This window comes from Stegostoma tigrinum, chromosome 32, assembly GCF_030684315.1.
Source record: "Stegostoma tigrinum isolate sSteTig4 chromosome 32, sSteTig4.hap1, whole genome shotgun sequence".
In the NCBI taxonomy this organism is placed as follows: domain Eukaryota; kingdom Metazoa; phylum Chordata; class Chondrichthyes; order Orectolobiformes; family Stegostomatidae; genus Stegostoma; species Stegostoma tigrinum.
The window spans coordinates 17,099,750-17,116,423 of record NC_081385.1 but is presented as its reverse complement, the minus strand read 5'-3'; the positions used below and the strand labels follow the sequence as shown (position 1 = coordinate 17,116,423).

General features: G+C 37.6%; 1 protein-coding gene across 1 annotated transcript in view; it reads left to right on the top strand.

Annotated features, from left to right (window-relative positions):
• The window catches only part of LOC125466917 (A disintegrin and metalloproteinase with thrombospondin motifs 15-like), a 50,846-nt gene extending 36,331 nt beyond the window's left edge, over positions 1-14,515 (top strand). Inside the window, exons 6-9 of the mRNA XM_048562084.2 lie at positions 1,231-1,408; positions 7,288-7,463; positions 10,631-10,806; positions 12,263-14,515. Of these exons, the coding sequence (XP_048418041.2) occupies positions 1,231-1,408; positions 7,288-7,463; positions 10,631-10,806; positions 12,263-13,049 (1,317 nt within the window). The 3' untranslated portion in view covers positions 13,050-14,515. The remainder of the gene's footprint in view (positions 1-1,230; positions 1,409-7,287; positions 7,464-10,630; positions 10,807-12,262) is intronic.
• Positions 14,516-16,674: the final 2,159 nt, after the last annotated feature.

The following is a 16,674-nucleotide window of genomic DNA, read 5'->3' as shown; positions in this document are numbered from 1 at the left end:
GTCCTTGGTTTCAATGCACACAGACAAGCAAAAAACACATTTTCAGCTGGGACAGCACTATTATCACAGGACAAACCAAGCAGAGGACAGGCAGGGAATTCTTGGAGGTTTGGCATTCATCTGCAGACTCCATCAACAAACATATTGAATTAGACCCAATATACCGACCATTACAACGCACAGCTGGAACCGGCACCTATTGGAAGCAGCGAAAATCAGACCATATAAATTCAAACAGGCACAAGACAACAGAGCTTCACAGGAGGCTCAACAGCACTGAGGATGTCACCTAGAAAGAGGATTGAAATGTCTGCTTTTAAACCTCCCAGCTCGGCGAAAACACCAACCACTAAAGCTTAGCTTATATTGACACAAGGCCACCTTGAAATGAAAAGCATCATGATCATATGCTATTGTATGCAAGTAATTCGTTGAGGCATCATGGTGTATTAACAGTTACAAATGTGAGATTGTGCCGCACGACTTCCTAAGTGTAGACTAGGCATACAGTCTGCAAAACAACATAGTTGTCAAAATGGACTTCCAGGGAATGATAAGGCATTTTGTTTTTTGATGACCAATTGAACTGTTTATTTATTTTAATAAACTGGATGGCATATGTTTTTAAAGCTTGATGAATGTTCAGTTGACAACACTTTGAAATAAATGATGAGAAAGTTAAGCTAGCTCCAATTGCAAATAAACTTGAAAATGTATAATATAAACTCACGGTTGCTGGCGTGATTCTGAAACTCTGGGTCAAAGTCCCTAATGTATAAATAAGTCCCAGGATTAAACAATAATTGGCCATGGAAAGCATGCTTCCAATTTGCTGTTCAATATGGAAATATTGCCTTTGACATGCTGCAGTTGGCTGGATGGATGGTCATTATTTCTTGGAATTGGGTCCCTATCAAAGGAAATAAGAATGGTCAGCACTAAGCATCTCATTTCAGTAATATTAGATGTCTATTGATTTAGAATGTAAATGTATTAAAATAATCAGTAATTGATCACAGCATCACAAATTTTTAGGTATTCGCATTTGTAATTAGGAAGACCAATCAACTGCACTTTAAAATGGATTAAAAAATGCGCACACATCTGGGTTTCATTTAAAGTTAATAATTGTGTCAATCTGTATTATTTTGCAATATTGGCATCAGTTATACAATCTGTGGGACTAAAATGAAGGTTTAAAAGAACACTGGTGACCGCTCCTTATTCCAGGTCGATGGCAGATGGGGAAAGTGGGGACCTTATGGAACATGTTCACGCACATGTGGAGGTGGTGTGCAGCTTGCCAAGAGGGAATGTAACAAGCCAACCCCTGTCAATGGTGGAAGATATTGTGAGGGAATCCGTGTCAAGTACCGTTCCTGTAATTTGGATCCATGCCCCGACAATGGTAAAACATTTATTAAAGACATATTGGGCTGTTATTTAATCTAACTTTTGATAATTTGAGCTTTTTCATTCAACGTTAGCAGATGATGGGTATTCAGTTGTATGCATTCTGTAATACTCAGTTTTTGGGAATGTAAGACACTTTTGCTTGGTTTCCCAAAAGTTTTGTTCTTCCTATAGATCAAAGTCAATTTCCCTGTCCATTCTGAATTGACAATGATAATTTTTCAGGTGACAGGATAGTTTAACAGATTAGACAAAAAAAAGTTTTCTCAGCATTGTGGCTATATCCCATGTTGTTGGCAGAAATGCTTTAATGACTGGAAAGTCCAAATAGTGCCAATATTAATTTCCAGCTGATGGGAACTAATATTGTGAATCTGTTCATAATTTAATATCATTTGACAATCTCACCAGAGAGGCCTAGAGAAATTCATACTGGAGAAATACATGACACTGCTCTAAAATCTCAATACACATGCATGGTTAGAGTTAAGTAGCAAAATTTCATTTGTAACTGACTAATAAGAAGTGCTTGATGCCGATGCAGCCTTATATAAGAACATACATAAGAACATAAGAACTAGGAGCAGGAGTAGGCCATCTGGCCCCTCGAGCCTGCCCTGCCATTTAATAAGATCATGGCTGATCTTTGAGACTCAGCTCCACTTACCCGCCCACTCACTATAACCCTTAATTCCTTTACTGTTCAAAAATTTATCTAGCCTTGCCTTAAACATATTCAGCGAGGTAACTTCAACCACTTCACTGGGCAGGGAATTCCACAGAATCACAACACTTTGGGTGAAGAAGATCCTCCTGATCTCAGTCCTACATCTGCTTCCCCTTATTTTGAGGTGATGCCCTCTAGCCCTGCTTTCACCTGCTAGTGGAAACAACCTCCCTGCCTCCATCTTATCTATCCCCTTCATAATCTTATATGTTTCTATAAGATCTCCCCTCATTCTTCTGAATTCCAATGAGTATAAGCCCAGTCTACTCAGTCTGTCCTCATAATCCAGCCCTCTCAACTGAGTGAATCTCCTCTGCACCCCCTCCAGTGCTAGTATATCTCTTCTCAAGTAAGGAGACCAAAACTGCACACAGTACTCCAGGTGTGGCCTCACCATGACCCTATGCAGCTGCGGCATAGCCTCCCTGCATTTAAACTCCACCCCTTAGCAATGACAGACAAAATTCCATTTGCCTTTTTAACCACCTGCTGCACCTGCAATCCCAGCTTCAGCGATTCATGCACAAGGACACCCAAGTCCCTTTGCACAGCAGCGTGCTGCAATTTTTTTTAACCATTTAAAACATTGTTCATTTTGCTGTTATTCCTACCAAAATGGATGACCTCACTCTTACCAACATTGTACTCCATCTGCCAGACCTTTGCCCACTCACTTAGACTGTCTTTATCCTTCTGCAGACTTTCAGTGTCTTCTGCACACTTTGCTGTACCACTCACCTTGGTGTCATCTGCAAATTTTGACAGACCACACTTAGTCCCCAACTCCAAATCATGTACGTAAATTGTAAGCAATTTGGCCCCAATACTGATCCCTGAGGTATACCACTAGCCACTGACTGCCAACCAGAAAAACACCCATTCACCCCTACTTTTTGCTTTCTACTGTTCAACCAATCCTCAATCCATGCCAATACATTACCTGTAACACCGTGCAACTTTATCTGATGTAGCAGCCTTTGGTGTGGTACCTTGTCAAATGCCTTCTGGAAATCCAGATATACCACATCCACAGGTTCCCCATTGTCCACCATGCAAGTAATGTCCTCAAAGATTTCCACCAAATTAGCTAAACGTGACCTAACCTGCATGAACCCATGCTGGGTGTTCCCAACGGGACAATTTATATCCAGATGCCTTGCTATTTCTACCTTAATGATAGATTCAGGCATTTTCTCCACTACCGAAGTTGAGCTAACTGGCCAATAGCTACCTGCTTTTAGCCTACTTCCTTTTTTAATCAGTGCCATCACATTGGCTGTTTTCCAATCTACGGGAACCACCCCAGAGTCCAGTGGATTTATGGTAAATAATTACTAGTGCAATTGCTAATTCCCACATCCTCTTTTAGCACCCTGGGATGCATTTCATCAGAGCCAGGAGACTTTTTCTACCTTTAGCTTGCCCAGCACTGCCTCCTCAGTGATAATGCTAGTTTCTAGGTCCTCACCTGCTATAACCTTCTTGTTATTAGCTTTCAGCATGTTATTTGTGTCATGTGAAGACCAACATAAAATAACTGTTTAATGTCTCAGCTATTTCCTCATTCCCAGTTATTAAATTGGCCTTCTCATCCTCTAAAGGACCAGTGTTTACCTTCTCCACTCTTTTATGATTTACATATTTATAAAAACTTTTACTGCCTGTTTTTATATTCTGAGCTAGTTTACTCTCGTAATCTATCTTACTTTTCTTTATAACTTTTTTGTGGCTTTCTGTTGGCCTTTAACATTTCCCAGTCTACTAGTTTCCCACTACTCTTTGCTTTTTTTGTATGCGTTTTTTTTCAGCCTGATACTTTCCTTTATTTCCTTAGACATCCATGGCTGGCTCTCTCTTTTCCTACAGTTCTTCCTTATCACTGGAATGTACTTCTGTTGAGCACTGTGAAAAATTGTTTTGAAAGTCCTCCACTATCCCTCAATTGACCCACCATAAAGTTTTAAAGTTATGAAAGAAAATGAAAAGAATAATCTCCAAGAATACTTAAGTATAAGGTCTGAGAAGCCTTGCAACGCAGTCTCAATACCCATTTTCATATTAAGTATTAATTAATGCACAATTGTGAACCTATTTAAAGATTATAATTTATTAAGGAGATTTGAGAGATGTAATTAATTTAGTCTTTTTTCCCGTTGTTGTCAATAACTTACATTATTTCACCAGCATTTACTTTATCACTGTTCATAGTTGTCTTTAAGGCTGGTGAAAGTTTTGCCACCAGAAATGTTTCTTTTTAGAACATTACTGATAAGCCAAGGCCAAATATTTAACAACAAAATCTAATCCTTCCATGGGTTCGCTGCAGTGTGTATGCAGAGAAGACTCTCTGGGGAGAGAGGCAAATAAAATTCATTCATTGAATTGGTAGTTAGATAAGAACAGTTATTTAAATGAACTGATGTCTTACTCATCTGAATTGATGTCAATGGACAATGACAGAGTGCCCTCGTTTACCTATTTCTAAAATTAACAGTGCCATTCGGTACTTTTCTGAAAGGTGTCAATGATGAAGCTTTAACAGAGTATGTCTTAACCATGTTTTTAAGGCTTTTTTTTGTAATCTCTGTCATTGATTTGGCCTATTTTCTGGCAAAAAAGGTGTGACAATTATAGTTCAAATTCTTGAGAGATGCTGACATTGGTCTTGTGCATTTGATCTGATGTTCAGATGCTGTAGAATGTGATAGCTTTAAATATCTTTATGCTCACTCCCGATTCAGAAGAATTCAGTTGGATAAGTTGCAGTAAACGTTCGTTAACAAGGTAATTCTGATTACAAAGTTGTGAAGTTTATACCCTGGTCACCTTAAAGGTGTGAACTCTAGCTGGATATAAAAAGGCTAAAATATTTGGATCAGGTTTGTGGCGTGTTACGGTACAGAACTGCCTGATGTTTTGTGTCCGACTTCTTGTAAAGGTAATGAGATGGTGTTGCCAGATATATTCCCTCTTTGGTCTAATTTGCCAGAAGACAACATGTGACTTTAGGTCGTTTGTGTAAGGGTCTCGTACAGATGTCAGATCAAGGCAGTTCACAGCAGGTTTATTTTCCTTCAGTGGATGAAAATAAGTAGGTAGTTTGGAGAACAACTTTTCCTTCATTTGTAGGTATTATTTGGCAGGCACTAAAGGAAACATTTTCACTAATGGGAAATGAATCTATTTTCTGCAGTATCGATCTAGTCTCAAATAAAAAGAGAAAATACGAGAGAAAATCTGTAAATCCAGCAGCATTTGTGAAGAGAGAAACAGAGTTAACATTTTGAGTATAATATGACTTCTTCAGCATTTACTACTTTTGTATCAGATCCCCAGTATCCATAGTATTTTGCTTCATTTTAGTGAATTCTCACCATTGCTGTGATAAATTCAATTATTTTGTATTCAATATTAGTACTGTAACTGTCTCTGGGATATCTACTTGTCTTCTGCAAAAATAATAGTACAAATAATTTGAGAAAATGCTTTAATTATGTATGTGTGTGCATATAACATCAAACCATCTTTCTTATAAAACTGAAATTGGCTGCATGGAAAAACTAATTGGAAACAACTGGTTCAAACCGAGTAATTTCCAGTTAGCCATACAATAATAGGTTTGATTTGTTTATCAAAATAACAAACATGTATTTGGTGATTATATTTCCTACTAAAATACATCATGCTTGTTTTATTTTTACTCTGATCATTTACATTTAATTGCAACTTTTTGTGCACTAACACTCCACAAACTTGATCCAAATACTTTAGCCGATTCTGTATTCAGGAATAATGCCATATTGGCTTGCACCATATATACATCCAGCTAGAGTTCACATCTTTAAGGTGACCAGGGTATAAACGTTACAACTTTGTAATCAGAATTGCCTTGGTAACAAATCTTTATTGCGACTCATCCTATTGTTACAGGATAAAGGAGTTGTGTTCACATATATGGAAAGTAATGGCCCTGTTCTAGCGCTAGCATTAACATGTTGCAGCTGTCATTCTAACAAAAACGCTGATAGCTATGATTGCCTCAATTCTTGATTGCATTCGTTCAGAAGACCAAAAGATGTAGGAGCAGAAGTAAGCTATTCATCCCATCAAGTCAAATTAAAGACCAACGTTCCACTTGCCTTACCTATTACTGCTGAACTCATGTGCTAGCCCTTTGTGATTTTTGCACAAGGAATCCCAAATAGCCCTGTGCTGTAACTTTCCCTAGTCTTAATCCATTTAATGGTATTCAGTTCTGCTTTTACCAAAGTGCACGATCTCACATATTCCTGCATTATATTGATCTGTGAAGTTTTTGCCGACTTGTTTAACCTATCTGTCCGTCTGCACTTTGTGTCATTCTCAGTACTTGCCTTCTCACATATTTTTGTGTCATCTAAACTTGGCTATCGTACTTTCGCTTTCCTCATTCAAGACATTAATGTATTTTGTAAATATTTGTGCCCGTAGCATTAATCACTGTGGCACTGCACTAGCTGCAGGTTGCCATCCTGAAAAGCGCCCCCTTGCCTGTTTTCTCTTAGCAAGTTTATGCTAATGTATGACGCCTAATGCCTTTGACTCTTCTTTAAGTAGCATAACATTGGATACCTTATCAAATGCTTTCTAGGAATCTAATTATATTATAACCACAGCTTCACCTTTAACAATACTGCTTATGGCCATACAGAATCCTAATAAACTTGTCAGACATAATTTTCCCATTTTGCAACCATGCTGATTTTGCTTTTTCTAAACACTGTGTATTTCTAAACACTGTGCTGTCAGTTATTTATAATAGACCCTAACATTTTCCCAATGACAATTGATAAGCCAACTGACTCCATAGTTCTTTCTTTTATCTCCCTCCTTTTTTGGATAAGGTTGTTACATTGGCAGGTTTCAAGGATGCTGGAGTCTCTGTGAGAGCACTTTGAACATAATGCTGGTGTGTACCTGTGGACTCATGGAAGCATCTGCTTTGCATGCCCCAGCCCTTGTTCTTTCATTCATGATGAAACTTCACAATCTTTCTGAGAATGCAGATCTTCAGTTATAGTCAAATAAAATATGATCACGCCACAGTTGTGTTCATTGCCTCCTGACTGCCTATTAACGGTTGTGTTTGTCATGTATTTGAATCACAGGAAAAAGTTTCAGAGAGGAGCAATGTGAATCCTTCAATGGATATAATGTCAATACAAACCGACTCACACCATCTGTTGTTTGGGTTCCCAAATATTCAGGGGTGTCACCCAAAGACAAATGTAAACTTGTCTGCAGAGCAAATGGTACTGGATACTTCTACGTTCTTGCACCCAAGGTAAGCAAATGGAATATTTTATGCTACTGTCTGACCTTTGAACTTTTGTTTACCACTGTCTTTCAGCAACTGCTGTTTTACTCACTCAAGCCTTTCTTCTACCTTTAATGCTGTAGACTCAAATCAAAACTATTGCTCTGTCTCACCTCTGCCATTCCTCTTGGTATCACCCACATCTCCCTTCCTGAAGTACAAGGATACAGATGTGAGAACAAACTGTTTAGTCACCCACCAACAGATATAGCTGAACTACAGAAAATACACCCAAATAAACTATTACCACTTTGGATGAGTCTGGAACAATAAGCATTTGTTCTAAGATAGCTGCTAATACAAGATGAGCATAGCATTAAGAGATATTTGGCTTAAATAATGGACTTTGTGAGCAACATAATTGGATACGATTGTATCGAAGATTGCAAAAATAGTATTTGAAAATACATATATTCAGTCTCAGATTTGCACTGGAAATTAGGAGCAATTGACGAGAATATTGAGAAGATGGAACCTAATGCCATGTAGAGTGGCTGAAACAGAGAACACTGATTCAATTGAAGTGAGGTTTGATTCAACATGAGGGAGAAGAGAATAAAAAGATTTGGGGCAGGATCAGTTGCTGTACTTAGACTGAGAAGAGAATCATGAAGAGTATAAACACATACAGGCCAACTGGATTTGAATACTGTGTTTCTGTGTCAAACTTTTGTGTAATTCCATATAACTGCCTCCACCAATTCTACCAGATCTATAAATTCCTCAAAGAAATTCAATAAACTGGTCAGAACAGACCAGCTCTTTCTGCATTCATTCTGGAAGAGGAATAGACCCATTCTTCCATTTGATCCATTCCCAAGAATTTCAATTTCCCCACGGTTGAGGTAACATTCAAAACACCACATCTCCCATTTGTTCAATTTTCTGCGGGCTTCACCTACTTCCTTTAAACTCACTTATTTTCAGAACCCTGGCTTTAGCTGAAAGTGTAGGTGAATGGGTCTAATTCTGCCCTGTGGACCAACTGACAGGAAGTTGTATTTTGGTCAAGAGAGTGAGTTTGTTTTATCCCTGTGGCAAGATGCCTAGCCTAACATTTTGATAGGGAGCTTACTAACACAACACATGTGGCTGGCAAATAGAGGTAGTAAGAAAAAAGTCTTAGAACATAATTGATAAACCTTTCCTTACCTTATCATGATGTTATAGATGCCATTAAAGTGACATGTTTTTAACACCTTATTTTCATTGTAATTGACTTAGAAAGAACTTTTTACTCCATGAAAAAGTACAGTGACACTTGAACTTTATTTCCAGTGCAAATCTGAGACTGAATATATGTATTTTCAAATACTATTTTTGCAATCTTCGATACAATCGTATCCAATTATGTTGCTCACAAAGTCCATTATTTAAGCCAAATATCTCTTAATGCTATGCTCAGGAAAGTTGTGATCTACCCTATGTTATTATTTGCCTATAATACCAATGTGCCATAAGAAACAAGGATGTCGTTTATTTTTCAGTTATGCATGTATTTATAAAGAGCCGTTTTATAAACTGGATGAGATGTCAGAAAATTGTTTTCCAACACTTACCAAATGTAGATTCACAGGGTGTGAGCTTTATTGGCAAGATTAGCAGTTACTGTATATCTATAATTGCCCTTAACTAGCTATTTTTGCCCTCCTTGAAATCCAGTTAAGAGTCAATTTAATTGACTTGGGAATAGAGTCACATTGACATCAAACCGGGTAAAGGCAACAGCATTTCTTCCCTAAAGAACATAAAGGAATTAGGTGAGTTTTATGGCTGTTTGTTAGTTTCATGATCACCGCTACAGACAGTTATCAGGCTGGTATTTCAGTGGCCAAGCTTAGTGCTCGGGCGACAAGAGTTCTAATTTCACAATGGCAGCTGGAATGGATTACATGACTCAATAAGCAATCATGGAATGGAAAGATAGTTGTGGAAACCCACCTGGTTCATATGGGGCTTTCAGGGGAGGAATTCTGTTGCGTTTTTCTGGTCTAGCCCGTGTGACTGCAGTCACACAGCAATGCAGCTGTCTGTTAATTACTCTCTGAAGTGGCCAAGCAATTAAAAAAAATTGTTATTGAATTGAATTTCAATTCCACATCACTAAAGGTGGGTTTTGAATTCATTGCTCTAGTTCATTTATGCAAATCTCTGGATTACTTGTCTGGTAACATAATCTCTATGGCAGGAATTTATGCCCTGGGGTCAGGAAAGAAACACTATGACTATTCCAAGCTCCACAAACCAAAACTTTTTAAAAAAAGTGCCCGAGAAGGTGGGTTTTAAATCAGGATTATTGGGTGGGGGGGTTGGAGGTTGTGGGAAATGGGGGAAATGGGGAAGTCACTGTCTGGTGCCTGGTTTTTATTTCAAAATTCCATTTAATGCATTAATACCTTCTTAGGAACAAATGCAGAAGGTTGCCTTGCCTATCCAAAGGACTCCAATGATTTTAGTCCTTCTCTCATCTTACATAAAGTGCACAAGTCACATTTAGATGTCCCATTAGTGAAAATCAGAGCAACCTAGGACAGCCACACTCATAAAATGTGTGCAGCAGCCACAAGGAAAACTAATGTTCAAGTTATAACCTTCCCACATCCTTCCAACATTCCGCCACCCTCCCAACACCTCCCCTCCCTGACCCAGTTTCTGGGTCTGGAGCTTCAAAACATGCTATTTTTATAACGTTGAAGACACTCTCCACCGTTACAAGAATTCTTGCCTATTTTTCATTTCTGTCCAATACATTAACACTATTGATGCTTTGAAAGTACCTGTTTAACATGATGTCCCTGTCATTAATAAATTATAAAACCACTTCCATAGTTGTAGATATCTTCCAAAGGGGAAATTAGTTCAAACATTGGGCAAAAGAAAAATCAATACATGACCACAGGCCAAGCATAAAAAGTTGGGAACCTGTCTGAAATGTAAATGGATTTGTTACTGAGATAGTAGGAGCTGCCAATGTTGGAGAATCTGAGCTAACATGGTGTGAGGCTGGATGAACACAGCAGGCCAAGCAGCATCAGAGGAGCAGGAAAGCTTGACGTTTTGGTTCGGGACCCTTCTTCAGAAAGTGGATTTGTTACTGACGGTTCATAATTCACCATGGCCTTCTCAACTTGCAGGTGGTTGATGGAACACCTTGTACACCCGACACTTCAGCAGTATGTGTCCAAGGAAAGTGTATAAAAGCTGGGTGTGATGGAAGGCTTGGCTCCAAGAAGAAGTTTGACAAATGCGGAGTATGTGGAGGTGATCACAAAAGCTGCAAGAAAGTTTCTGGTCTTTTCACCAAACCCATGTACGTTTTTCTCTCTTCACTACATTTTAACTTAACTATGGTTTTATTTTCAATAAAAATCCATTACCATCATTTGGGATTTCATGGGTATATAAAATATTAGATGTAAGAAAATCAATAATGATCTCCATAATCCTGATACACAAAGTATTTTTCCATCCTAATTTTCATAATGACAGAATGCCCATTAATCTATTGGAAAATCTCCAGAAAGTTGTGTGGTTGAATATAAAATAGAACAAGAAAATGTACATTCATGGCATAATTTTAAGCTATTGTATGTGGTGAGACAATCCCTGGCTTGAAACACATGTTGCTGCGATGTAAGATATTACAGCGTCTCTGTGTAGTTCCACCTGAGTGGGCGCTAAGTGCCCAATTTGGACAAAGGACAGGATAGAAGGCATTACCCTTAAGCAATCAATACACAATTTAGCAGCCATGCCAGCACAGAATTTAAAGCCCTTCAATCATCTTGTCTATGTAATCTAGCGACAAGAATTAAGCGTCACAAGAAGTGAAGGTTATTGGAAAGGAAATAAAGTTTTAGAATTTTGCATTTTGAATCAAAACAATGTGCATAGTATTTGAAAGAAAAAGCTTCATTTGCTGAGATATACAGGATGGTGTAATTTTTTCAAGATCTTTTATAGTGAGACTAACTGTAAAGGTGGATATTAATTGATTTCCAACTGATTGTAACTTGCTGGAGATGAGGATAGGGAGCCGCAACAGTTTAGTCTCAAGAGACTGTAATATCACTGACAAAAACTCCAAGATTTCCACATTTAATTGCATGTGTTCACATTGAAAGGTTGTTCATAGTTTCATATGAGTAATGAAGTTAAACTCTAACAATTTTGTAATCATTGTTATCACAAACTCGGGCCATTAGATAAAGTAAATTTTTAGGGAAATTAGACTCAATGGTTTTGATTCTCTTTCTATTGTCAGTGGTTCTACTTACTCTCCCTGTAGTTGTAAGCTCATTTGCTTCTTTTGGAGTGCTAAATATGAAAGGGCTCCCTGTTGGCAATGTGTCGACCTAATAATGCCTCAGAAATAATTATAGCTTCCTTCCCCTTTTTCTATTTACCATCTATTGAAAATCCTCATGCACAGCAATATATTTAACTCTACGGCTTTCTGCAATTGTTCAATAGACATACTGGTTGATCATGGCAATAGGAATTTAATAATTTCTGTTTGCTGAAAGACTTCACATTAAAATATTGACAGGTCCTTTCCACAGATGGAAGTGGACACTTTTTAGGAGTGGAGAAAAGGTAAAGAATACTTTTGAAAGAGCGAAGAGTCATATAATTGTAAGATGTTTAGAAAATGTTTGTGTAGATCACCAAGGGAGGAAGAGACATTAAGGAGAGAGGAAGAGTGCTTCCTAAATATTTTAACACAACTTCTTTAGTATAAACTAAACGCTGTTTCCTTTCTGCAGACATGGGTATAATTATATTGTGACAATACCAGTGGGAGCCACCAGCATTGATGTCAAGCAAAGAGGATATAGAGGCATGACAAATGATGACAACTATTTGGCAGTTAAAAACGAGCACGGCAAATATATACTGAATGGTCATTACATCGTTTCTGCAGTGGAGCGAGACATTGTAATAAAGGGAAGCTTGTTGAGGTATAGTGGAACAGCAACATCTGTTGAAAGCCTTCAAGCTTTTAGACCCATCCAGGAACCATTGGTCATTGAAGTCCTATCAGTTGGAAAAATGACTCCTCCTCGTGTTCGCTATTCCTTCTACCTACCAAAGGACAATAAAGAAGATAAATCTTCACATAATTCCAACAAAAAAGATACAAAAGGAATCTTGCTGAACAATGACAGTTTGAGCAAGTTAAATAAAATTGATACACGGCAACCAGATTATAAACAAATAAGTTATAAATGGGTGGTGAGAACATGGTCTCAGTGTTCTGTTTCATGTGGAAATGGACTGCAGCATAGATCTGTTGAGTGTGAAGACAATCATGGTAAAATAGCATTTGATTGTGACACCACCCAGAAACCAGAAGTCATACGGCAGTGTGGAGATCCTTGCCCAGTGTGGGAGATTGGCGGATGGTCACCATGCTCAAAGAGTTGTGGCAAAGGCTTCAAGAGGCGTGTCATCAAATGTAAAGCTGAAACTGGGCACATTTTGCCCAGAGAACACTGCAGTATAAGGAAGAAGCCACAAGAACTAGATTTTTGTATGATGAGACCCTGCTGAGAGTCATTAGTGGGCATTATTTCAGATAGAGTAGCCTTTAGAAATGGCCAATGGTCATTGGTTTCCAGCAACCTTTAGTAACAGTTGTGACTGTTACACCTGAATCCACATGGAATATTGAGAAAAAGAACTACTATACATTGGGAAAAATGGAGACCTGTGCTGCATAATTGTGAATGAAATTACCTGAAGGTCACATGTTGAAGTCTACCTCTGAAATTTGTAAGTTGGTATTAAACTTTTTTGGTGGCTTCATTGACCATGTTCTAATATAAGAAGTGATGACTGCCTATTGAGTGCTTAAACAATGCAGTTTGTCACTAATTTGAAGCAGTCAAAGATTTTAATGGCTTGATGATCTTTTATTTACCATTGAGCACAAAATACTACAGGGACCAATGTAGGTACAGCTGCAATATAATGCAGGGATATATGGCCTAATGTGATATACTGATGATTCAATGAGAAAAGAGGGTGACCATACTTCACTTCAGAGATGTGGAAGTTAGTTTATTTGTAAACGGGCAATCTTATGGGCTACTTTATGAAATATATTAGATAGATAACCTGTTCTTTGTGAAACGTATTAGAATATTTTACCCAGTAATACTATTGTATGACTTGTGGAGTGACGTTTACTCAAGTTTACCTGGTGTCATCAGTTATAAAGTGTTGCATTCCAACAAAACTATATTTATGAAAGAAAAAAAAATAGAACATTAGGCTTGTGGTACAGTTCTGTATAAATGTAGACACATTTGGATGTTCCCAAAACATGAGCATTATAGTGTTGGTAGCTGAGCCTGTTTGTAAAATGATCTTTTCCAAATATCTCTTAGTAAGCGACCTTGTTTTATATGTACTAATTTATTCTGAGAGGGACAATATTCCATGGTGCATAAATCATTCTCTGTATGCTGGCAACATTATTTATTGTGTGTACTGGGTTCCAAAAGCATCAGTGCAAGACCAAACAGACAACTTAATTATTATTTGTGTTAGGATTGTAAGTATGGTGCTATTTGTTTTGTCCACATTTGCACATTTTATAACCTTGCCTGTAACCATTTTTGATAATTTTGGAGAATTTTCAGTTTCTTTTACAAAAAAAATTGTAAAACTGTTTCATCTTCCATATCACTGTAATAAGAAAATTTGAATTATTAACTATTCTGAATGAATCTCTAAAATGCAAGGCCACTTCATATCAATGGTTTGTTCCATTTCCCGCTTTATATTGTGGTAGTGCTTCTTCTTTAAAAAAAAACAAACACATCATATATGCCAAACTCTGTAACCCTTTCACTTGCATTTTGGTTGGGAGGGATTGCAGTTACTGTTCTTCCATCTAAAAGATGGTTCATATGTTAGTGGGATTTATTTTACACTTTTGCATTTTTAAATTGCAGAAGGCATAAATACCGTTTATTGGCTGTTATGTATACTATGTATACATTTGTTTAATTGTGCACAAATAAAATTGTAAATATCTATGAATTGATAATCTTGTCTGTTGTGTGAAAGTATGAAAAGGTGGTAGTTCAAATGAGGATGCACAGGGGCATAATTGCCATTGTGATATTTGCTGGTAGTTAAAGTGACTGAAACTAGTGTTTTACGGATGTCTTTACAAGCTGATAGCAAAGACACTTGTTTCCAATCTCTCTAATGGTAATAAATACCAGCAAAAAACCTTCAAAACATATAAACCTGCTAATAAATAACACATTGTTCACTGAAAATATTAATAAGAGTGATTGCGCAAACTGATTGTGGATTTGGATGACATTTATAAACAACATTACTTCACTCTCACTTTGACATTATTGACTTCTAAATTCTACCGTATTGACCCTCCTCACATCAGCTCTGATGAAGAGTCAGCTCGACTGAAGATATTAACTTGCTGTCTCTACATGGATGCTGCCTTAGCCACTGTGAATTCCAGCACTTTTTGTTTTTAGTGCCGATTTCAGCACTTGAAGTAAAACCTCCTACTGATAGACATTTGTTAATCAAAGCTATTAATGGATATGCAACAAATGTGGGTTTATGGGGTTGGATCACAGATCAGCCATTGAAAAGCAGAATAGTGTTGAGAAGCTATGTACTTAAAAGGTAAAATAAATGGACCTCATTTGCAAAATGAAAAGTGAACCAAAAAGAAAGACGTACATGTATGTAGTGCCTTCCATGATCAGCAGATTATATGATCCTGTACTGCCAATGAAATACTTACTTGTACATGCAAGTGTTCACAGATAGCAACGTAGTGGTGGCTAGATCATCTGTTTTTCTGATGTGAACAAGTGATTAATTCTGCCCAGAGATAACAAGGTGTAGAGCTAGATGGACACAGCAGGTCAAGCAGCATCAAAGGACCTGCTGTGTTCATCCAGCTCTACACCTTGTTATCTCAGATTCTCCAGCATCTGCAGTTCCCACTATCTCTGAAATAAATATTGGCCAGGCCACTCTGTTAACTTGCTGCTCTTCTTCAAAATAGTGCTACAGGATTGTTTACATTCAACTAAGCAGGCAGATGGACCTCAGTTTAATATCTTACCAGAAAGGTAGCACCTTTGATAGCCTACTACCACCTCAGTGTCCAGTAAATGGTTAGTTTTTTTATTTTTGTGCTCAGGTTCTGAGGTTGGATTTGAACTCAAAATCTTGTATCTCTCAGGCAAGAGTGTTACCAACTATGCCATAGCTGACGAGGCTGCAGTTTTCTCAAACTTACTGTAAACTCAGATCTAAGATAACTTTATGGCAGTTTCCAAGACTTGTGAGATTGGATGCAAATATAGTACAAAACCCTTTTTTTGTTACTTGGCTGTTTGACTTAAAACCTGGTAGATTACTTGCTGCAAACAGTTTAGTTATGTATATTCAACTATCTTATTTCCTCACATCTCCTTCCCTTTTACAAAGGTGCTGACTTTTACTTGCATATTGTTCCATCTACTCTAGCAATCTTTTTGTACCTTACCATACTAACTCTTCAATACTTGTTCGCCATTGTGCTGACCCAGTCGCTCATGTGATTATGGCCTATCATTCCCAATCTGTTGAACTAAATGATCAGGTTTCATATAGCTCCTTTAAGCCCAAATCAATTAAATTGTTAGCATTTTGGAAGAGATTAAATATGGACAAAAAAGCTGCAGAATTATATTATTGAAAACAATCAGAAAAATATTTGCATGCCTAATTACTGGTCATTACAAGTGCTCTTATAACAGCTGATGGTAATTTTATATTATAATTTCCAAACAAAATATGCAGCAAACCAAACACACATCTCCCATGAACAGATTGTAGATCTTGTTTTAGAATGGGCCAGGGAAGGAGGGGGATAAGATACACAAACAGTTTCAGAGAGATATATTTCCTTAGTCAATCTCTTCTCTTACACTTCTGTTAAACCTCTGTCTGGAATATCAGTTAAAGCTTTTAAAAGGAATTCGAGGCAGGACCGAAATCTATTTTAACAAAAGCACTGAAGTATAACTAAAAATAATGACCTACAGCTTAGTTTTTTGCAGTGGTTCCTGCCACCCCATAAATAAACGGTGGTCTAAAAAATCATCTTGTTAGCGAGTGTGTGGGTAAGAATATTTTA